The following is a 24378-nucleotide window of genomic DNA, read 5'->3' as shown; positions in this document are numbered from 1 at the left end:
GTATTTGTTAAAAGGTGAAATATACAGATATTTGGCAGTCCCTAGGATTCAGGCCTCATCACCAGTAGATAAGCCCTACAATCTACAATAACATTGATAAACACATAACATAACTGGCAAAACTTTTCTTCTTAATGTATCTGAAATTCTTGTTGTCACATTAGTACCATTAAGACAGTGCTTTTAAAAATTCCAGAGTTACTCTTATTGTCCAGGACAAATCTGCATTCAATAGGACGTCCAGTGCCAATCACCCAGCATCATGACTTAAGAATTAAGTCAGTGATGGTATTTGCAAGTTTCAAGTTACTAAACACATATTTCATGATGTTGCTTCCAAGCAAGTACCTCTTCTTCATGAACTACAGGGATTGTGTTGTGTGGGTTTTTTAACCCTGTTTGGGAGCCACATTTGGCAGAGGTACTATTTGAGGGGGTGATGATGATGGGTAGGTGGATAAGGATCCTGCCTAACCCAAAAAGTGGTCTGCTGGCACAACTACTGTCCCTGTGCCTTATAGCTTAGTTGTCGTAACTCGCTATGAGAAGGACTGAACCCTTGATACAAGAACTTATTACCATCAATGTCCCTGTATGTCCTATCTCTAACCAAGATGTAAGTAAATTAGGTCATTGAACTGTCTAAGAATGGCTCCTTATAGGAATAGTTTATTCACCATTTTAAGAGCAAAATAGTGGTGAGGTAGAGGAGAAGAAATCTTGCTTTGCTGTCTGATATAATTATCTCTGTACTCCATCTTGACCTCCATCTTCGGGTACCATGCAGGAGGAGGGAAAGAAAGGCATCTCTAACTTATCTAGTTGGGAAGTTACTCTCCTCTCGGAGCCTGGGAGCAAATTGACGCCAGCCATAGCTTAGGTTGAATAATAAGCTAAGTCTAGAGGCTGCAGAAAAAGTAGGGTCTCCTACACTAATGTGAAACGTTTCCACAAAAAGGACCCCTTGTAGCACAACACGTATTACATGAATGCCACATCTCTAATCTCTTTTTATCATCACAACGATGGTATGAAAGGTGATGTGAAACTGATTGACACTGAGAAATGCACGTGATTCAACTTCAGTTGTAGGAATTAGGTCAGCAAAGAAAACACACCAGAATATTTTGTCACTGAAAGACTAATCACATTCCTAGACAGATGGTTCACTAATGGCCGCAGCATGTAAGATGGATATGTGATGGGATGCCAAAGCAAGCTTCATCTAAATAGACCATCGCACCAATAACCTTTACTGAAAACCAGAGCCCTTGCACACACTTCTACACCCTCCCATGTGCACCATTTGCAAGGCTGGCTCATTAGCAAGATCAAAGCTTTATCCCCTTCCAGATACTCCGTTTTAACAGCAAGACCAACACCATGGATTAAAATAGTAACTGCACAGTTGGTCTAAAGGAACATGTATGTTTGGCTTGGATTACTAACCAATAGCTGAACCTTAATTTTTTTTAAAAAAAACCTATCATTACATGTTATGCCAACAGCTCCTGCAAAGGTGATACAGAGAAGCAGATCAGGAAAAAAGAGGAGAAAATGCACACACAAAAATGCATAGTAATTAAATCGAAAGCAAATTATAATTTCCTTTTAATTAACTGTAGACAACAGACCACATGCTCTGCAACACATATAATTTTCCTATTTTTGCTGCTTAAGTTAAAAAGCAAAGTCTTCATTGTGTATGTAAGCTGGGACAACAGTCCATGTGAAACCCAATCCCCTCCCTAAAAATACGCAAGAACCATTAATGCTGCTATCTCCACTGCAGGAACTAGCAACAGGTTGCAATAATTATAGGTATCACAGGGTGGTATGAGGGAATGAGGGTCTTTGGTGCCAGAGTAGGCTTGGAAGACAGTTTCCTCAGCCCACCAAGGTCATTTACATACACAAAGTGATTTCCACCTCCAGCTCAGGGTTGTTTTCTCTGTACCTCTTCCCCCAGTCTGTTCCAAAAACAGCCCCATGAAAAGGAAAGGGGATCTGAAACAGAATGAAGGATCGAGCTGCCATGCAAGTCTGGAATGTGCTTAACAAAATTGAAAGGAAGGTTGTCTTAAAGATTTTAAAAAGTGAAATTTGATTTAAAAAATAGTATAGGCTTCATTATACGTTTTAGGTTTCAGCTTTAACTGCCCAAAGAGTTGACCCAAGAAATTAATACATAGAAGATTTATTGACTGGGCTGAGCTTGCAGCCATCCAGAGTGTTAGGTTACAGACTGCTCTAAAGGCAGCTAACTACTGTAGTGAAAGGACGCAACTGAGGTGGGGTGGCAGCAGGCAAAGTAACATTTTAAGGATTTAGGCCACAATCCATGAGTTAGCCTAATGCTGACTGTGGAGAAGAATTTCCACGTTCCCTTCCATGTTCAGCTGTGGGAAACCAAATACCCACATGGCCTTCAGTATTCTGACCAAAATAAAATGACAACATGACACTGACATTTTGTTTAGGACTGTCAGAAATTCCAACCTTTACTAGATGTTCCAACCAAAAATTCCAACCTTTACTAGATTTTATCTGCTTCACTTTTAACCGATCAAATGTTTTGAATTACAACATTGGTGGTAGTTTGGGTGACAAATGGAAATTACATTTTACATGGATTTTCATAAAGTCGGAACCAGGATGAAGTTGTCTGTCCTACGTGACAAACAGGGCAGGGGAGGGAAACCACCAAGAAAGTTGCATGCAACACAACCAGCTCCCTGGTGTCCATGGAAGGAAGGAAAGCCAGTTCCGTCAGTGACACTTCGTCCACTGCCTCCCAATACAACCATGTGCAGCAAAGGGGAGCACGATCCATTTCTCTCTCTCAGAACAAACCTTTCATCTCAGTCTGTAGGCACTGTAAAACATACCACAAACTTTCCCCCAGCTCACTGCACCCTCTCTGGCAGTAAGGGAAGCAAACAAAGGATACCCTCAAAAGTGGCTCCTTCACACTGCTCAGAGTATCTGAGAGCAGTGACTGGGCCTTCCTACATTTGCTATGCTAAGTGAAGGAATCAGGATTGTCACATCTGTGCCAGCAGAATGTCACAGAGGAGACACAAAATCCTCTTATTTTGCACAAGCCTCCTGAGAAGGAAGGAAAAAGTACAATCTCTTCTCAGGCACCCCATGAAAAATGGGCCAACAGCTTCCACTGGTTGCTCTGTTGACTCCCCTCCAGACAGAAGAGGTGGCAGTACTGACAAATGAGTACCAGACTGGATTTTAATTTTCAAACAATGAAAATGCTTGAGCTGGTCTTGACTAAACCATATTATTGTTCAGAAACTAAAATCAAATATACGAAACACACCAGGCTTTTGAAAAAAGGATGTTTCATTCACTAAAAGCATGATCAAGAATGCTATTCTTATGTTTAGTGAGTGGCAAACAGCAGAATTTGTAACTCTGCTGCAAAACCAGCATAGAGACACCTCATTTCTGTGCCACTTGCCAACTTCACCCTTCCAAGCCCCATACATGATATAGATTTACTGGATGGGCCTCTCTTGCAAGCTCTGGTGCAGTATTTGTGAAACCTGTACTATACAGAAAGGCCACAGGACACCATTCAGTCGTTTAAAGCTAAACCAAACAAGATGGGCATCAGCATTTTGAACACTGCATGCTCAAAGGAGAGAGAATGGACGTATAGCCACATGCAAGCTGTCAGCAATCACATTGTTCAACCTGGCGTTTTTGAGAGATAAAACTGGAAAGTGAGAACTAGAAGATTTCAGTTGCATTGATAGACTCACAAAAGTTGTTTCCAGAGACTAAGATGCACAATTTCAGTGAGGCAATGCTTTTTGATTCCACAACCTCTGTTGGTGGAAGTGTATAAGCCAGATCTACAAAGGTCTAGCTCGCTACTGTGTTTTCACCAACAGAACATGGTTCAGTAGAGTGGAACAGCATTGTACCTAGTTTGCATTTCTTTTGGGGGAAAAGGACAGTATGGTCTGGCATTGCCAGTTCCAGGGATCCCCTTACATATTCACTACCACTGAATTCCCAAGACTGTTTTGTGGAGCGCAGCGTGTGAAACTCACGCAGCACACCCGCAGTGGCATCGTTATCACAAAGAGGAGAGGCCTGCTCAGAACCTCCTCTCTTTGTGGGCCAAGAGGGACTCCAGTTAGAAAGGCCATTGGTCATACCTGCAATGCTAGGTGTGGATGCAATGCTGCTGAAAGAGCTACTGTAGCTGGAGGCACTAAGTGGCCAGGCACTCGATGAAGGCAGCGTGGCATTCTGAGATGATGTTGGGGATGACCCTGCAGAACCAGCAAAGAAGCAACTAAGAAAGATGGGCAGAATGGCGTCTATAGTAGCATATGCAATTCTAACACCGTCATGTGCAAACAGAAACCATGCAAGGTAAGAAAGCTACCCCAGCCTTGCCCTTAGAGTTCTAGGAATGGGTATGAAAACATGATCCAAGGCAGCATATTGGGCAGGAAAAAGATGACATTATGACAAGGGTGGTGATGCCCATACAACAGATATGCACTCTAACTTGCCTAACTGGTCATGTCCAAGGAGGTGACATCTATTGAAATGGTATTCAGGGTGCAGGGATTGTGGATGGAAAATGTTTATGAAAACTTAGCCATTTCTCCTAATGACACTTGGGGCTCTCAAAAAGCCTTACTGGCCTTCCCCAGAATGCTTCCAAGGTACAAATCCTTATCTCTATCTCAAGAAACCTTGCAACTATCTCATCAGTCGAGTTTCATGCACGACACAGCTTGGCAGTTGAGGCTGCTTTTGCAACCTCTGCACAGCAATGGTGGCATCTAAAAATGCACACTGGAGAAAGTCAAGGCTGCAGAACTGTACAAGGGAACAAAGTATGTCTTTGCATCTGCTTTGAGAGTGAGGAGGTAGACTCTGCTACCATTGACAGTCGGCAAAATATTAGACTATAAAAATACTAACAGTTAAATTGGAGCACTACGTGCCCAGTGAAACTTTTTGTGGCCAGAACGTCCAAACATGAAAGTTACAAGTCTTCTGGCCAGCATGTGCAACATGCATTGAAATAAGAGGAAAAGTTTCCAATCCAAACGAATAAAATGTAACACCGATGTTTCTTTTGAACTGAAAATGTTAACTCCAACAAACTAATTTTCATATGTAGCAGAACACCAGGGAATGGGCTCAAGTATTTTGTACTGAAATGAATCATGAAAGATAGCATAACATATGGAGGTATCCTGTGTGACAGGAATCTTGTCAACCCTTGCTAGACAAGGACTGCACATATTCAATGATATACGCGTGCGTGTCTATTTTGATTAAGGAATCATTCAATGCAAATCATTCAACACAAAGCCTTATTCTTGAGCACAACTTTAACAATCAGCATTTCTACTGAAGATATATGGAACAATACAGTCAAATCTTGACAGAGCTCAATGCAGCCCTGTTTTCAGTGTCTCCCAGCAAACACATGGACAGCATGAGAGATGATGCAGGAATGAGAGGTCTGTGTGCACATTCCATCCAGCCCTCCTGCAAGTTATTGGTGTTCTGAGTGTAAGTAACTTATATGGGGAAGAGAGGATATAAAAGACAGAATGGGAATGTGGGAATCATGTGCACACGTTGCAATTTCCCTACCGCCCTATTGAGATAACTGAGTTTCTTTCATTGCGTCTAATCCACTCATTCCAGGGCCACAGAGCTTACGTGCCTGTCCCCTTCCCAATCATAAACAGGCATGAGGGTCTTGTGACCATCTTAAGAGCTGATTATAGTCAATGAATGCGAAATCAGAGCAGAGAAAAGCTTGATTCCAATTACAAAAACAATTTCTATGACAATTCTTAGATCGGAGTATCTAATGATGTATATATGATGGTCACTATTTTAGCACAAAGCCAGAAATATGGGAAGCACTACCTTTAAAAAAGACTTCACAAGGCTGCGTGTGGTTTACATGTTCCTTGCTTGTGTGGTTACAAGAGATGTGAAAGGCAGCAGATTTCCCCTCATATATGTTAGAGGGTACACACAATGCACATAATACGTGAACCCTTTTTTCTGTCATGCATGAAGCAGTTTGTAATTTCACATCTACAGGTTGGAAAACATGCATCAATTATAAAAGGCTTTTCTGTTCACAGTCTGCAAATTCATTTTGTTTATAGCTTCAGCTTCTCTATTTAGATAGGATCTCCTGACCCTCTACTACTCATGTGTATCTTCTCAAACCAGCACTGCAAAACAATTCAGTTCGCAAATTCACTTCAAACTTTGACTTTAAAATTGTGGTTTGCTGTTTAGCAACAGTCACAGCTGGCCTAATTTGGATGTCAAATCAAGGCATGGTTAAGAGCAAAACTGATAATGGAAGAAAGTATCAGCACCCAAGTGGAGAAGAGCTTATAGCACATAGAAGATTACAGCACTCTTCCAACCATCCAAAAAACAGACTGAAATGGGATACTGGAACCAGCTCTCAAACATTTCAGGAGTAATGAATATCATGCAAACAACATATTGCTGATTTGCAAAGTTATTTTTCATCCCATAACGTGGGTTTCCTTGGTGTGGTAAGTAGATTTTTTAATGGGATGAAATAATTCTACTCTGAAGACTGTCCAAAAGAAGAGGTGAAAGATTCAGATTAATCTGAGGGCCACTTCTGCATTTATGTCAGCTCAAAAGGCCCTCTTCACACTATAAACCACAAAAGAATCTTACAACTTTAATTAAACGAGTTCCTGAAAATAATCTATTTAACCTTCTTCTCTGTGCCCCAGAGAACGTGCTATTTTCTCTCTTCAAGCCACTTCCTCTTTGTCACCTTGTTTTTCTCTACACTGTAGAGCTCTCTCCAACACATACTCTCACTCTTCTGTCAATTCCATCTCTTTCCCAGCACAAAGATATCTGGGGCACTCACTGTTACCCTCTTCTCTTTTTTCTCACAAGCAGCTTGGAAGCCCTTACCCACCATTTCCCCACCCATGCACACAACTGCACTTGCTCTGCACTGTAATCGCAGGTTCTCGCTGCACACTCACAACACTCCTCTCCATTGTTATTTTTTCCATAGCCCAGAAATTTCCCTGCAATTCATTTCTCAGTTCTCCCCTCTTCTTCCTTCCTTCAGTTTCCCTTTGCATCAGGTCCCAAAACCCAGCCTGATCATTTCTTCTCAGGTTTTTGATGAGTTTAGTAGGAATAATACACAATGTTTTCATGGTCTCAGCAATGCATGCCATTGAAGTAGTACGAGACGTGGGCAAACCATTAAGTGGAACTGGCTGGTTTCAACAAACTCTACACCTTTCAGGGAGTGGAGCAGCCCCCTGCCCTGCTTTTGATAGGCCTGCACAGGCTTTTTGACATATGTACAAAAATGTGGGCAAGTGCTGAAAGCAAGGGGGTATTTAGAATTTCCTCAAGGGGTTGCAAGTAGGGGGGGAAAAGCAGGATGTTTTTACACACACATGCAAATGTTTATTAACTGAGGAATAATATCTTTAAAGTACCTAGCTCCTATAATTCACATTTCATATAAATGTCTTAATTTCAATTTGGAAAATGAAAAGCGTTCATTATTTCACCATGATCAGGCAGCATTCTTGAAAATAATCGAATAAAATGTAATAATTAAGCTACAAAAAGTAACAAGAAGTCCCTTCAAGGTGAACTCCGGTTGCCAGATATAAAGATCTGGCTCTCAAGCACTCTGGAAGATACAGCCTATGGCAGTACAATTCATACTGGGAAGGTCAACAAATAATTTGAACATGATTATTTCGTTACTATTACTTCTACTAGACTTGCTTTGGGCAACATATATTTGAAGTTGTAGCATTCTTGTCAAACAAAGCCGCCAGATAAGCTCAGCTTAATTCCCTGTCCTGGTGCTACAGAATCTAGTTTGGCAGTAAAGGGAGCGGGGGCCTAATAACCTACTGTTTGAAGAATCTCAGATAAAGAAAGGAGAAAGCATATCTCAAGGTACAGACATCTAAGGTTTTTTATATTCTCCATTGCTGGGTTTAGTGATGGGGCAGCCTTTTTTTTTTTTTTTTTTGCATCTTAAATGGCATCCATCATGTTTTTTGTACTTGCCCCCTAATTAACAAGTTGACTACTGGGGCTTGGAATTTTGCAGTTGTAAGAGGAAGGAAGAGAAAAGTGGGAAGATAATATTTACTGAAACCCAAGGATGAAAGAACAACTTCCAGAAAACGTGCAGTTTCATCCTTAAATCTACTCTGTTAAAAATTTCCACATCTTGCAAAGTCCAAAGTGGACAAAGAAATCCTCACACCTCCAAGCAAAAAGAAAGAAACAAACAAAAAAAGCCATATGCATGTTTAAGCAACATCGACAAAGCATAAAGATTGTTGGCCTCTGCTTCCAGGTGCCAAAGTCGCGGCCCTCCAGATGTTATGGACTACAGTTCCCATCATCCCCACCAGCATCCTGCTGGCAGGGGATGATGGGAACTGTAGTCCACAACATCTGGAGGGCTGCGAGTTTGACATCTAGTGACAATAAGCTCATACAAGATGAGCCACTTTTGTTTTATAAAATAAAAGTTATCTTGCAAGGCTGCAACTCCAAGTGGAGGGTGATGGCCTGCTGAACCTCCCCTCTCCGGCTACACCTTTTCTTTTTTAAGTGGTAACTCAGCTGGAAAAGCACGATTTTGAGGCAAAAATGGCTAGAGCTGAAACAGTCAAGCAATAGCACTCCTTCCCTTTCTACACATCTGCTTAAACTTGTAGCTTCCCAATACCTGTTTTTATTTATCAAGAGAGAAAGGTGATCAAGAACTACATGATAGTATGCCAAGTCTAGCGTGGTTTTGAGTACAGCTAGGTCACTTTCAGACTAGCAGGCACTATAACATGTAGAAGTGGAAAAGAAAGGAAGGGAAACAATAGATGCAACAGGACACAGGACAACTACTCTACCTCCACTTTTGAGCAGGTAGCGATTAACATCCTGTATGGTGGTGTTTATGGTGGGCCCTGTTGGAACACTTCCAGGTGTAACATCAGGATCATTCTCAGGATCAATGTTCTGCAATCCTTTCCATGGTACCCCAGGATGAAATTCTGTTTGGAAAAGTACAGAAGCATTACGTTGACTTCCAAAATGTGCATAAGAGGATAACAGTACAGTAGAAAAATAGACAGAAACCAAGACTACCATGACTTGATGAAGGAACATGGGAATTCTGCTAATGACAGAAGGACAATCTCATCTTCGGAAGACTCGGCAGACTCATTTTGGGATCTAATTTATGGCAGCTCATCGTGACAGAGACAACAAAAGAAGTTTTTATCCCAGTTTATATTGGCATGGTTCCCTGGAGGCATTTCCCTTCCCACAAACACATATTTTGTTCAATAATAAATCAGGCACATAGAACTTGGGGTTTCCTTGTTACTTTTGGGAACACTACATCTGGATTAATTAACTTTAATCCTGATACACCCCCAGAGAGCATTACACTCTGCTGGTGACAATCTGATGGTGGTCCCTGGCCCCAGAATAATCCAGATGTCCTCAGCTTTTTCAGCTCTAGCCCTGGTCTGGTGAAACTCTCTGTCTAGTGAGACCCAGACCTTGCAGGATCTGGCTCAGTTCGGCAGAGGCTATAAGAATGAGATGTTCCTATGGTTGAAGCAGAAACGGATATGTCCTGCTGGCCTTCCTATCCCTGTTTTGTTTTTGTTGTATTTTTAGTTATCTGTTATTTTTTGTTCCCTTTTTTCTTGCTTTTTTTCTCCCGTCCCACCTTCTCTGGCTTCCTTTACCAGACATTTAAATTTTATTAAGGGTACCATGTGGATTGAAACATAGGCATTTAATGATAAGGTTTTAATTATTGATTTTATACTTATTGTCTTAATTATAATATGAGCTGCCTTGAATGTGACTACAGTCAGGAAAGGTGGGCTACAAATCTAATAAATAAATAACTAAATCTACTTCCTCATAGGGTTTTGGAGGACACCAAACAATGACCATTCTAAAGCCACCAACAGAACAACTTCTAGGGCAAAGGAGCAGAAGCTGATATAATGGGAAGGAATGGAACAAGCTAACATTTGTAAAACACCCTAATTCATTTTGAAGACTTTATAAACAAAAAGTGGCACAGTAAAGCTAAGTAGACAAACAGTCATTGTAACAGTATGAGTCTACAGTAGTTATCAAGAGTTACCTGGTGGCCAGTTGATGCTGGAACCATTGGAGATCTTATCATTATCAGATTTGGCACGTGACCAGCTGTGAGGAACGGCTACAGGAGGACTGGCTGGTGATTCACTGTTTTGAATCAGATCATACCGGCCATAAGAGTCATCAATGGAGGACTTTCCTGGAGGACCAATACTCAGACCTCCAGGGATAGCACCTGAACACACACAAGAAAAGAATGGAGAATGCAAGACCAAAGTTAATTTTTGACTGCTTCTCTTAATACAGCAGTATCGTTACTCATATTTAGTAGTATGAAACATGTAGTTTGCATCAAATTTTAGCCTAGAGCTCTAGAACTTTATACAGCGGTTTCTAGGTTGGTTCAGAACAACCATGATGGTGGGATTACACCATGAACAAAGAAAATCCTAATAAAGAACAGAATAGGCACTACTCAGGTAAATTTAATCAGTAGATTTAGATCATTAAAGTGACAAATCAATGCAGACAGAAAGCTTAAATATTTTTGGAGAACATAATTGTGAGTTTAGGAAATGTGATTTGGAAACTTGAGCAGAGGCTATGATATATTTTGACCTTCAGGGCCACCATGAATTTCAGTTTAGCTTCACATGCATTTGACTTAAAACACATTATATTAGCATTAATATGATGCATACGAAGTATACTTCACAGCATTTGCATTATCTCAGTGATTTATTCTTTCTGGACTTATTTCTTACATGAGCAGTAACATGTTTTAGTCTCTCAACATACCACTAAGAACTAAGAAATAATGACAAAAATACAGTCTCGATTATTTTTAAGCCATCTAAAGCTGAGGTGCTTGAAATTCAACTTGGCATCTACCAAGTTGATCAGAAAAACTATGTGAATAAATAACTTTTTTTAAAAAAGGATACAACTTGGAATTTATTATCCAGAGCCAATAACACTGATCTGAAGTATTTATGCATACCTTTTGCATTGAGTATTTTATTATAGATTATTTGTCCATTAAATAGCTACAAAATGCATCCTTAATTTAATCCATCTTAAATGCCAAATGCTGTCTAAACGCTATAGGAACACTGTATACATGCAATGCCCTTCTGAGTTCACATTTTTAGCTTGGCATTCTAATATGAATTTAAGCTTGTTGCACAGAACAATTTATATTCAGTGAAAGTATTTTGCCAGTCATTGACAATCTGTACAAAGAAAGAAATATCTGGACCAGAAGGCTTTTTGCTATTACAAGTTACACACTTAGAGCACAACACATACCATGCTTGCTAGGATTCTGGTCAAGTGCAGAAGCCGCATTGGAGAGATTATCCATTGAATTGGGATGTGTCCACTGAGGAAGGCGAGATTGGGACTGAGAAGTGTCCTTCACTGACAAACCACCAGGAATGTCCATGCTGTTTACATTCATGTTTGGATTCAGTCCAGCTAAGATGAAGTGGACAGACTGTTATACATCCTTCATACCTGTCTCTATTATTTATTCACACTTCACTTCTAAGCTTTTAAAAGTTAACACTTTGTTCCTACAGATAAGGCAACAATTGGTGGTGTTTAAGAGCAAAGGAAGTGATCGGGGGAAATCAAACAATCCAAAGCCCCCAAATCTAGTATTCATCACCACATCTTCCATAAGTTAATTAAATAGTTTGTGAAGTGAAAGTTTTAAATCTAACAAGGGCCAGTAGAGGACATGGACTTGGGAATTGTAGGGGACAGTGAGGTACTATGGAAAGTAAGCAATTGCACAGATGAAGGAGCACAAATGCACTGCAAGTTTCCAGACTCATCCAGCTCATTCTCTTCATGATCAGCCACCTTCCATTCCTGCATCAATTCCTGTTGTCATTTTCAGTACAGAGATAATGAACAGATTATGCAAGCAGGGGAACTCTTGAGAACTGAAAGGTTATTTATATATTTCTCTCCCCTTCCCCCGTTTCCTCCCATGTTGCTCTGGCTCCTGCTTTTCGTCTTTTCTCATCAGCTTCTCTGTCCCTCTCATCAGCTGCTACTTTCCTCTCCTGGTTTTCCTTCTCCCTTCCCCACTCCTGCAGTCCCTTAATTCTTCCCTCTCCCATTCCTTCCCTCTGGTCCCCCAGCTCCAAATGGGATGAAATAAAACACAGAACCATTTAGAAGTATCAATATTTTGCAAGGTAACCTTGTGAAATCTCTATGATTTTTTAAAAAATGTCTTTTATTGAACTCCACATACTATCAATGAGAAAAATTTTGTGCAAATTTTGAGTTTCCCACAGTTTGCAAAGACATTTACGATAATTTTTTTCTTGGACACAAATGAATGTACTGAGATTCTCACAACAGTTTTACTTGTATCATCATCATGTTCTTGCAACCTTTTTTTAAAGCTGAGACACTGCCTATTCTTGCTGTCAAGTATGGGAAATGTTTACTGATTTTAGTTTGGTGACATCAGCTGCCATAATTATGAAATACAGTATAAACAAAAACCAATATGGTTCAGAAGTAATAATAATTGCTAGAATTCTGGTCAAGTGGTACCACTGTTTACATGTACAATTATCAGCATCTTCCAATCAGGTTCTTAAATAAACTGTACATACCGAGGGGGTAAGGAGCAAAGGTGTTCGGTGAAGACTGTTGCTCTTTGGTCTGCAGGTCAGATAGGCCAGGAGCCTGGGGATGGGGTGAAAAGTTATCCATGGCTGATTTGCCTGCAGAGGGGTGCAAAGATAGATGTGGAGGGGGTGGCTGCTGCTTCATAAGCAGGGCCTGGGCCAGCTGTCGCTGGTGCTGCTGGATCTGCTGCTGCATGTTATTGATTGTACGTGCAACCTGGCAATGAGCAAAAACAAAAGTAAGTCAACATCTAGGTGTCAGAACAGAGGTTCACAGCTCTTTTTATCATAATCCAGAAAGCAAACAATAAACTCAATGAATTAAGGGTTATGTCCTTTTTGCCTGTGCTGAAGATGTGAAGCTGGCGCCTGCTATTGTTTATGATTTTAAATCACACAATATAACAGACTTATTCAATGAAATAACTTGAACTATGTAACACACTAGATTCTGCACGCTTGGAGTCATGTCAAAAGATTAAACATACTTGCTGCTCCTGTTGTCTAATGGGTCCGGAAACATTACGCTGAGCCTGTAACATCTGCTGCTGGATTTGTAAACGTTGGTATGCCTGCAGATTGGAAATAAGGGGTCAAAAGTCATAAAGAGAAAATGGCCAAAGCTCTCATGGGAACCATAGTCAATAGTCAAAAATTTGATTTCTTTACATTAGTAACTACTTTAAAGACTTTCTACTTACTAATGGTTACATGGATTTCATACAGCAATCCAGATAAACAAGTTTCCCCTTACAACATCTAAAAACACTACATTTAGTATTTCCTAACTCATAACTGGCAACCCTATTTATTGCCCCAAACCCAGTTAAGATCCCTAGTGTATAGGAATACTGTCATTTAACCTGCCAAGCTAACTGCACAGTGTTTGAATGAGGAGTCATGTTCATGATTTGCTGTTCACTTACCAAAAACTACATTACTTAACCTTGGCATGCAAACCAAGTTCAAACCAAGCATAATTTCCTTGTTTGTGGACAGTCCTTAACTAGGTTTTAAACATTCTGACATAACTTTTAACCAGATTAAGAAAAATATAGGGTTAAACATTACGTTTGCGCAAGTCCCTATTCTGAAGTTATTTCAGAAATGAAAGATACAAAACTATAAAAACACGCCATGAGATATTTATTTACTGAGAGAATCTGATTGTTGATTTTATGATTTTGTTATGAATGTTGTGGTAGGCTGCCCTGATCCCATCAGGGGAAAGGTGGCCTACAAACCAAATTATAAATAAAAAAAATCACTTCATAGGGCATTTTCATCAAAACCACGGTACATCCTAAGCACAGCAAATTTCTTACCATCTGGAGCATGAGAAAAACAGTTTCTGTTTTCTGCATTCAATCAAAAAAGGTCTCAAACAGCAGTAAAATATGGACTTACTGGGATGCTTACAGGAATGATTACTAGCATAAATGGAAGGAAATTACTCTCAGTTTCTACCAGAGAAAAATCATACAGAAAGCTGGCTTTACTAATGATACTGGTATTAATAGTAATATGCAACAGGAAAAAACCCTAGAAATAGAAAACTAGAGGATATTTCTGATGTTGCATTCTGAGATAACATTTCTTTTTACACTTACCACACTCCTTCCTTTCTCTCCTCCTGTCATGCATGGAGCTAAATTGAAGGTTTCCTCGAGGGATGAACTGGCAACGAATGCCTCCCCACACACAAACCTTAGAGTCTCAGGTAGTGGTGATGGAGAAACATATAGCTGGAAGGTACCTCAAGAGTCATCTAGTCTAACCCCCTGCACAATGCAGATAATGAAGTTCAATGATCTAGACCCCTGCATTTGAATGCCAAAGCAAACTGAAGCTTGACACAAGGTTTTCCAAACTTTGAAGTCTCCAAGGCATATAAGATAACAAGTCACATCTGGATCAGTCTGGGATGAACTTCTGTCATGACACCTGGATGTGGCTATTGATAGAACTCTTATTTTTGTTTCTCAAGTGAAGACAACAACTTTTATGGCTCTAAGGACCGTCATGTTGGCCTCTGAAAATTTCTCAGTATGAATTTTCACTCACCAGCTGCAGCTGATATAGCTGGTTCAACATCGTCATATGCTGAGGATTAATTGGCGAGGTTAATAGTGCAGGATTGAGACCAATGTTTTTTGCTGCAAACTGCAAAAGCTGTGCTTGAACCTAGAGAAAAGAACACAATGACTTTCATCTCTACAGCTGTAATTATTTATACTTTTGTACTCTTAATTTAAGCAAAGCTGAAGGAAGGGCTTGTCCAATGCATGCTGCTTTAACTAGAAATTATACACAGAAGGTGAAAGAAGCTGTTGAAAGGTATATAATGGCAGCAAACTAAAACACGTTTCCAGATCTGATCATAACTTAAAATCACATAGGTGTTTTTGCGCAATATACAAGAACACAGAAAATACTATTTTTTTCTGAAATCATATACACTGACATGGGAATTTAAAATTTCAGTGATATCTGGTTACACATTGTACCTGCCAAAAAGATAATTCCAGAAGCACTATGCTAGTCTAGTTGGCACAATCAGCCGTCACTTACCGCAGTCAACCTTTAAAATCAAGGGGCATTCTCCCCTGTTTAGAAGTATTATATGCAATACACATTGGCTGTTACACAGAAATTGCTATCACCAGCAATGCACAAAAACTCTTGAAACACTTGAGATTTTCTAGGAGCCAGAAAAGAGGAGGAATGGGCTTCCCAGTAACCTCAATAATCCAATTGCTGGTCACCAGGTCTAACTGTTTTTACATGCCACTGGCTGGGGCATTTGGATTTTTGCTCCCCTGCTTGTTGCTACTTTGGCAGAGGTTAGTCTAACCTGAGGGGAGAGAAACTGAGGCACTTGAGCACGAAGACTAGGCTGGGATGAGTTAAGAGGTTGCACTGGCGGTTGCTGCGGCTGTTGCATGGTCCTGGCTTGTGCTGCTCCGCTATTGCCAAACATACCCAGATTGCCACTCGGTATCTGTGGGACGGCAAAGTTAGAGTACACAGCTTAACAATCACTGTGGCTGCATTGCCCTCTTGCCCTGTAGCTCAAGACATCAGCAAATAAACAATCTCTTGTGCAGAGCAGCAGTTGTTTCTGCTGACACTGCAGTGAAGATTTAGTTTAAAGCCTGGCAAAATTAAACAGCGGTGGCTACATACCCATGTTTACGCACCAGTTCTGTACAAATATATGAATAAATCCAAAAGTTTAAACATCCATTATCACACATAGAACCAGCCACAGGGGTAGCTGCTTATAATGCAACTATGTGAGCCACAATTTGATAAATTGTGTATAATAGTTCACCATGTGACTTTCAAACAAGGCACCACAAATTCTCTTCTAAAAAGATTACCACCTTTTTGCTGCCAAATGGGAATTCAAGATCTGCCGTATCGCCTTCCTCTTCACATGAGAGACCGGAAAACAGATTACTTCTTTTTGTTCTAACCACAAATCAAACGACATCTGACGCAACTACTGACTAGACCCAGGAGTCTGCTATACAAACTTGATACTTGGTATCTTCATTTTCGAAATTAGCAATGTCTTGGATCTTGATTGCCCTGACTTACTGGAAGACTAATGATTTGATAACAGTGTTCACAAGATTGGTATTATGATCCAAGCACTGAAACATGTGAAATATTTCATATTTCTCTAATACTGGGAACTGAATGCCACCCAGAGAATGAGAACCAAAAGAGGTACTTGGACAATGAAAAATGAGAATGTGGTAGCCCCATCTATTAGTCAGACACCAGGATCAAAATAGCTTGCAGGGAGGAGTGATATGAAGGTCCTTAAGTAGTGGAAACTTTTAAAAAATGGTTCTCAACTTTCTTGAGTGAGATCACATTTCAATTTGCTGTACTTTTCAGGATCTATGTTCAAAGAAATTCCTTGCTAAATTTTCCCCTTCCCAATAAAAACATAGGAACATGCCATCAGTTAACACTGAACACATTTACATTCCGTTTATCATGTTTAAAATGAAGAAAGTTCCACTGAGCAATCATTGTATTTCATGGCCATTTTTAACATTATGCAGAAGCAAACCCAACTTTGTTGTCAAACCTCCCGGAGCCTCTTATTCCAATTCACTCTGTTCTACCCTCCTCCCTCCTGGCTTTGTGACCCTCCTGTGAGAGAATCACAACCCCTTTTTGGGTCTTGATTCAAACACTGCCTTAAATTATAATCTGCTGAGCAGAATGAAAGAAAAACTATGATGGTACTCTAGTTGTGAAGATAAGTAGGAGAGCCAGTGATCAAGTAATTATAAGGAAGAACCAGTAAAAGGCCATTTCCACAGTTAAGGAACTTGGGTCACCTTGGCATACAGTTCTAATGGTGTTTTTTTAAAAAGGTCTAGGTGACAAACTAATTGTTATTGAACTGGTGATCATCTATCCTATGTATATATGAAGATGAAAAATAAGTACATAAACATTTCCTTAACGAGCATGTTCGAGAGTGCTGACATTGCCATTCAAAGAGACCTTACCTGTCTAGAAGAATTCAAGTTTTGCATGCCCAGCCCTGAGGCAATCCCACCCAGGGTCTGATTAGGGAGTGCACTGTTTGAAAGGGGGAGCTTCAGGCTTGGTGAAGGCAAAAATGGTGAAGTAGTGGGCTCTTCCACTAGGCCGCCATCCTGATTGAAAAAAGAAAGGGTGAGCTGTGTGCAGTGTCCAGATGCAGACAGTGCACAAAACAGTGTCCCATGGAGTGGAACATGGATGAATAAAAGATCAAAATATTATTTAAAAAGGCATGAGAAATACATAAAAGTATGAAGTGGAAGGAAGAAAAAAAGAGAAACAGAATTAAGATACTGTTTGTCTTTGCTTTGTTCATTGTCTTTTGTAAATGCATAACTAAATGACCATTATCAAATATTTTTTTAAAAACCCCAGCAAGACAAAAGAAGGGGGTCTTTTTCCATTTTTTTTAAATTAGGAAAGCAATATGGCAATTGTTTGGCTCAGATGGAATGGCAAAAAGCCTATTAGACAAAGTATTGTCCAGACATTGCTTCCATACTCAATTTGCTTCCTCTCTTTTTTATCACATTACAAAATGAAGAACCTAAAGAACAGCTAATGTTTCTGAAAACTTAGGCCTAACTGCTTTTTGGGAGCAAAGTATGAAGCAACCAAGCACAAACTTACAGAGTCAGGAATGCTGCAAACTACAAGAGACCCCATGGGTTTTTTTTTTCTGGTACTACATATTATCAATGATTCCTCTCTCAGGACAGGCATAAATTAGTTGTTCAGAAAACACATTACTGTTCTGAGCCATCTACTGTCATGCCACAAGTGACTGCTTTTGGTTTTGCTGCAGACTAACGTGGCTACCCAAATGGAATTTGTAGAAGGAAGAGAGGGCGGGAGAAAAGGGGAACATTATGTAGACCGATAAGGATGTTGGGTGCTCTAGTCTACACACCTCGTTTTAGAACAAAATAGGCACTCAAGATAATTCTGCATACATAATTATGGCTCCAAACATTACTCCTCTTACATGCATTTAACTCTTGCTGATGTAAGTACGACTAAACATGAATGTAGGTAAGCTTAAGGTTGATACCTAATTCTACAGGGCACAGTTTCCAAACTCTAGAATAGGAAGGCTTTCTATAATTTCGAGTAACAGATTGCTCCAAAAATATAAAGCAATGGTTTCCCATTTGTTTTTAAAAAAACCTTTCAAAGCAGAAACTTGAACTTGAAAGGACAGTGGAATTTGTCTATTTATATTTTTAAGTAGGTGCAGATTCTTCTCTGAGAATGCTGCCATCTGTTCTACTTTTTTATAATAAAAAAGATACAGCAAAGGTCTCCTGAATTGTGTGTGGGATCAAAACAATATACACTGTGGAAAAACCCATAAAGACATTAACAAATGGCTACTAGTGTAACATTTAGTTTATCAGGAAGACCCAGTCAATCTCTACCACCACTGGCCTAATATTATGCAGCTATATGCTGAGCAATGGCTCTGGTCCTTGTGAAGCAGGTTTGTTCCTATTGCCTAAACCAGGGGTAGGGAACCTGCGGCTCTCCAGATGTTCAGGAACTACAATTCCCATCAGCCTCTGTCAGCATGGCCAATTGGCCATGCTGGTAGGGGCTGATGGGAATTGTAGTTCCTGAACATCTGGAGAGCCGCAGGTTTCCTACCCCTGGCCTAAACCTTCCCTTCAAAACCTAAATATTTTATAAATAAAAACTAGAAGTCATTTGGGGAACAAAAATCAAAATTTTTCTCTCTATAAGTTGTCTATAATTGTAGTTCTAAACATTCCCTGTTAGATTTTTTTAAAAATCACTTGACAGCTAACTTGCATTATCTTTTCATCCATTCATTTAGAATATTAACAACTGTTAGGGATCAGCCCACAGTCCTCAAAGGAGTAAGTATTGTTCCATGCCAATTAAATTTGAAGACTTCAGAAGTTCTAAATAAATCATGCTCATAGGGGTTTCTTGTGGTTTCTTGCAGTGATCCTCACCCAAAGTGATAGTTGGTTTAGTTCTGCAAAGTCCTGAGAGTGGATACGGACATTTTCTAATCCTATCCCCAAGGTCTTTCAGCTCAACATGGTTAACATTCTGTAAGAATATCCGTCATGCTCCACAAACAGCAGCTTGCATGACAGTAACAGGTTCAAGGATTTCGTCTCCCCAGGTCACAAGCTGTTTGCAATCCATTTCTGCCTCTTAAGTGGGAATGGTTTTCAGTGTCCTATATTCCTTCTACTTGAGACTGGTTTGCTGTGTAAACCATTGCTTGTATTCATGTATAGAGTGTTACACAGTGTTGATGAAAAGAAAATCTCACACACACAATGTCAATCCTGATCATGCCAATTGCTTAAAACTCAAAGAACAAAGGGCATTCACATTCTCAGTTAAATATATATATATAGGGTTTAGAAAGACAGCTATCACTGTAAAAAGGTAGCCCTGGAGAATAATGTTTTCCATTGTCAGAAAGGATTCTGCTGTGGAGAACTAATCTGAATGGCGGCAATCCCTTAAATAATGAGGAGAATTCAGGGGCAGCATAACACTTGTCTTTTAAACACAATTTTGGGTAATTCCCAGTAATGGAAACAGATGTGGTTCACAAAATTGCCTCAGACTGGATAACATCATGCAAGAGTCATCTGATAGAGCAAGAACACGACTTTTGTGGTCTGGATTACCAAAGCAGCATACCTATTTTCAAACACTGCTCTAAATAACTAACTGCTTTCAAATTAGTTTGGCTGGAAGAAAACTATGACAGTCACTCTCGATAGAATTCCCATTATCAGAACTGTTTTTTCTTAACACACTTTGAAGACCAAATAATCAGAACGTGTAGACATCCTTATTTCAGAAACTGTGGATCATGCACCAGAGTAAGGACCACACAAGAGCTTTAACGTAACGAAGTCTTATTTAAAATGTACATTCGCTCTCTTTGATAACATATCATAATTATTGCTGAAAGCTCCTATTTCTGTTTACCTATACTGACTTCTTCAACTCTGTACTAACAGGAGAAGAGCATCCAGAAATAATAAATGCAGTACCTTACAATCAATTGTAAAGTGCTGAAAAGCTGGCCTTGTCACAAACATAATAAATATTCTACCTAGGAAAAATATTTTATTGTTGTGCCTTAATTAAAGTCTACTGTGATTAGGAAGGGTTCATCCTGGATATTTTCCCCTCTGGAATAAAAATATACATTGTCCTGACCAGAGATGGAATTGGGGGTGCTAGAAGGCTTAAGGCAACTCATTCAGACAGACCTGATGGATGAATAATATAAGCAAAGTTTGAAATGTATTGCTTGTTTCTGAGAATACCAATTGGAAGTCAAAATATCATGCATTCATGATATTTCGTATATTCCCAATGCAGCACCTACGTGATATGGACCACTGTTTATTATTATGTGTATATTTATTTTATAGCATTTTACACAGTAACATTAGTAAAGAAACAGGTCTCTGCCCCAAGGATATTCTGATACTGGGAAGACAAAAATAATCTGGACTTTTAACTTTGCTGTTTATGTAATTTCACAGGCATCTGTTCACTCTTGCTCTCTGATTACAGCACACTAGAATTTGGATAATGAGATTTAATCCGCATGCTGATAGGAGGATTCATATCTGTGTAAACAAAAGCTGGAATCTGCTTGTGCCTACTTTGTGGCAAAGAGATGGAATGGGAGAATTTCAGGTTCCTGCTAGCTTTCATCATTTTAATACCAAGGAAGAAAAAATTACAATTGCAGAGTGAAGCCTGCATAGATCTGCAAATATTTGTAGCTTTGTTTTAATACAGTTCATACGGTTAACGCCATATGTCTACTCCGTTACACTTCATCTCAGTCTCTATGGCAGCAATTATTCTCCTTTTCACAAGTACAAAGTAAAGAAGAAAAAGGAGCATAATAATGAGGCAGAAATATTTACATTTCTGCTCTGTGTTAATCTACTAGACTTTCTTCCCCCTTGCAAATATACTAGTGGCTTTATTCACAGAACACTGCACCTACCTTGTCAAGGAAGGTGGGGCGGTCCATGGAAGACTCTTTGGAGATTGGTGGTGGGCGGCAGCCAAGGGGTTTGGTGACCATTCCATTGTAGTCAGCCACTCCCATTCCACGCTTGTCCATTTCCACCTTCTTTTCCAGCAGAGCACCTGCAAATAGTAATAGCATAAAAGATGCTCAGAGTCCAGATACAATGGCTAGCTTATTGATACTTCTATCATTCTGCCCCCATTGCTGCTTCTATGACATATCTAAGATGAAATTTAAACTGTACTGTGCTTTTAAAATACTAACTTGGAGTATTTTATGGTAATTCACTACCAACTACCATTTGTTGCTAAAATGCTGGTGAGAAAAGATACTGATTTCACAGTACATCAACCCTCATAAATATCTATTTCAATTACAACAATACTTACTCATGGCCTGATCAAGATTCATACTGTTACTCTTCAAGGCCTCTTCTGCTGGCTCTCTCTGTAAAAATGAGGTTTGTTTATAACTAATGTAATATAAGCTTTGTGACAACTGTCCCCCCCCCCCCAAAAAAAAAGGTTAAATAATTTTAGTTCTCAAACATGGTACTTTTGCAAAGAAATCTGTCAGAAATGCAAAAAAAGGAATGAAAAGGGGGAAAAGATACTTTTGAATCAGCTAGAACAGGAATCCCTAACCCTGCTGAGCCTGCAGCCCCACTGAGAACTCTGACACAGCATGGTGGGCACAACAACGAAATGGCTGCCATAAAATGGTTGCATAACCATCCACAAAATCATTGCCACAGGTTAATTTCAGTAACACAATTCAGATCCTTGTGCTGATGGAAGCTGCTGTCAAAGCAACATTTTTAAAAAAATCTGCAGAACCAATCAAATCTCCAGTAGTGAATAAGATGCCTTGCTGGGCAAAAACTCCACCTGACCCCTCCCACTTCCTAAAAATACTTAGCAGGTGTCAAAAAAGGTGTCAACGGGCTCCACATTGGGGACCCCTGAGCTAGGATTTCTAGGACCCAAGGTTCGGGCGAGTCTTAACTCTATTCTTACAGTGGGATTCACTCTATTCTTTTCTACTCTTGTCAATGTTCACATTCAAGAAGGAATGGACTCCAGAGCCTCTGAGAGAAAGCTGACATACAGAAATTAACAGATAAAGTTTTACACAACATGGAAATAAATTTAATCACCTGCTCATATTTTCATATCAACATCCTGCTAAAGGGTGCCATAGCAGTGTCAGTGAAAAGAGCTGCCGCTGAACAGAAGGCAGATATAAAGCTCACCAACATTTGGAAAGAGTGAACTTGTGTTTATCTGCAGGTTCCACCTCTACCAAAGAGTCAATATGTGGCACCAGGTAAGTTCTCTACCTGATTCATCGAGAAACTGGGAACAGCGACGTACCTCACAGATTTGTTGCATGGATAAATACAATGTAGATAGAGCAATATCATTCAAAACAAAAATGATATAAGAGAACTAGTAGCAGCATTAATATTTCAGACTTCTCCGATATTCTCCAACACAATCATACTGTTTGCCATGGGCAAACTGACCTCTGAAGGTTAGTGGCTCCAGTTCTACTTATAAAATGTGATCTTTATTCTGCTTTCTTCTGAATTTGGAGGGGGCTCTCCCTATGACAAGCAAATTTGTGTAGGCTTAGCTTTTTTGCTTCCATGATCACGATACGCTTTTTGCATATTACTGATGAACTGAAGTACTGAACTGAAGAACTGAATTCCACAGGTTATGTAGGAGTATGAATTTTACTCACTGGGAAGCCCATGTCTGTAAGCTGTTTTGTCAGACGATTCATGATCCAGGCCTCATCTTGCTTACTAGATGTCTTCATGCCCTATGTAGATTCATTGAGGGGAAAAATGGGGGAAAAAACTATTACATCTACTGAATTTCATGTTTACAGCAATGGCATCCACAGGAAGGCCCTCTTTAAAATATAGTATGTTACTCTAGTGTGTGCTCCCATATTATAAATTTTCATGTGTCTTAATATTTAGAATATACATAAAATTTCCACTCCACCAAGGGTAAATGCACTTTATAAAAATCTCAAATAATCAGGTAAGAATAATGTACGCAGCAAAGAAATGATCCATGTTGCAAGCTCAATAGCTTTGTCCCAATTATTACCAAGTAAGCAAATAAAACTTAATGCAAAGATCCCACGAAACCTGTCTGTAAATTTAAAAGGACAGCCCATGTCCCTTTGCTTTTAATGAGAGGGAAAGAATTAGACTGAAACTTCTCTTTTACACTTCATCTATCACTATAAAACCAGAAGCCAATACCACTACCAATGTCAACTTCAGGGCCAATACCACCTCTCTCAATTCCACCAGGAAGTGAGGTATGGCTGGCAGCAGAATCAATTCTGTTTACATCTGGGCTGCTAACACAAGGAACAAATAATCACAAATGGTAAAACCTATTGGATGTACTTCCTATTGGATATAGGACTTTCATAAAATAGTTTGACCAAAAAAATCAGCAAATAAAACACTTGACTTCCTATCTTAATCATGTTTACCATCTTACCTTTTGAAGTCCTTTCTTTGGGGCATTCCCCCAGGAGCTACAAGAGGAATTGCTCTCTTGAGAAGCAGTATTATTCCACATATCTCCTTCTTCATCTTCCCACTGACTTGTACTGAGATTTACTTCATCTCCACCACTGCCCCAGCCTTCTTGCATAGAAGATTTAGAAGCTGGGGGGAAATGGAAGATTTCAGTTTGCCATTCAAAATTTCAGGATGAATATATCTGAAAAGCTTTCTGAAGGTCAAAAAGCCCTTCAGCTCAGACTGGTAAGCTGTGTGGTCGAGCTCTGCTCATGACCAGCGTTCAATCCTGACAGATGTCAATGCAGATAATGGCTCAAGGATGACTCCCATCCTTCCAAGGTCAGTAAAATGAATACCCCCAGCTTGCTAGG

At 39.7% G+C, this 24378-nt stretch overlaps 1 protein-coding gene across 6 annotated transcripts in view; it reads right to left on the bottom strand.

The window, feature by feature from the left end:
• TNRC6C (trinucleotide repeat containing adaptor 6C) overlaps positions 1 to 24378 on the bottom strand; it is a 160455-nt gene that overhangs the window by 11560 nt on the left and 124517 nt on the right. For 4 of the 6 annotated variants that reach the window (XM_048490113.1, XM_048490116.1, XM_048490114.1 and 1 more), the window contains 13 exons: positions 23982 to 24151; positions 23200 to 23280; positions 21843 to 21900; positions 21427 to 21572; positions 17369 to 17518; positions 15688 to 15834; positions 14898 to 15017; positions 13322 to 13405; positions 12819 to 13050; positions 11491 to 11658; positions 10226 to 10417; positions 8967 to 9110; positions 4182 to 4298 (listed from right to left, as the gene is read on the bottom strand). In XM_048490113.1, coding sequence (XP_048346070.1) covers positions 4182 to 4298; positions 8967 to 9110; positions 10226 to 10417; positions 11491 to 11658; positions 12819 to 13050; positions 13322 to 13405; positions 14898 to 15017; positions 15688 to 15834; positions 17369 to 17518; positions 21427 to 21572; positions 21843 to 21900; positions 23200 to 23280; positions 23982 to 24151 — 1809 coding nt within the window. The remainder of the gene's footprint in view (positions 1 to 4181; positions 4299 to 8966; positions 9111 to 10225; positions 10418 to 11490; positions 11659 to 12818; positions 13051 to 13321; positions 13406 to 14897; positions 15018 to 15687; positions 15835 to 17368; positions 17519 to 21426; positions 21573 to 21842; positions 21901 to 23199; positions 23281 to 23981; positions 24152 to 24378) is intronic. The other 2 variants (XM_048490119.1, XM_048490117.1) reach the window with 2 other exon arrangements.

The sequence above is a fragment of the Sphaerodactylus townsendi genome, linkage group LG03 (assembly GCF_021028975.2).
Source record: "Sphaerodactylus townsendi isolate TG3544 linkage group LG03, MPM_Stown_v2.3, whole genome shotgun sequence".
Classification (NCBI taxonomy): domain Eukaryota; kingdom Metazoa; phylum Chordata; class Lepidosauria; order Squamata; family Sphaerodactylidae; genus Sphaerodactylus; species Sphaerodactylus townsendi.
The sequence above is the reverse complement of the archived record's forward strand: the minus strand, read 5'-3'. Positions and strand labels throughout refer to the sequence as shown.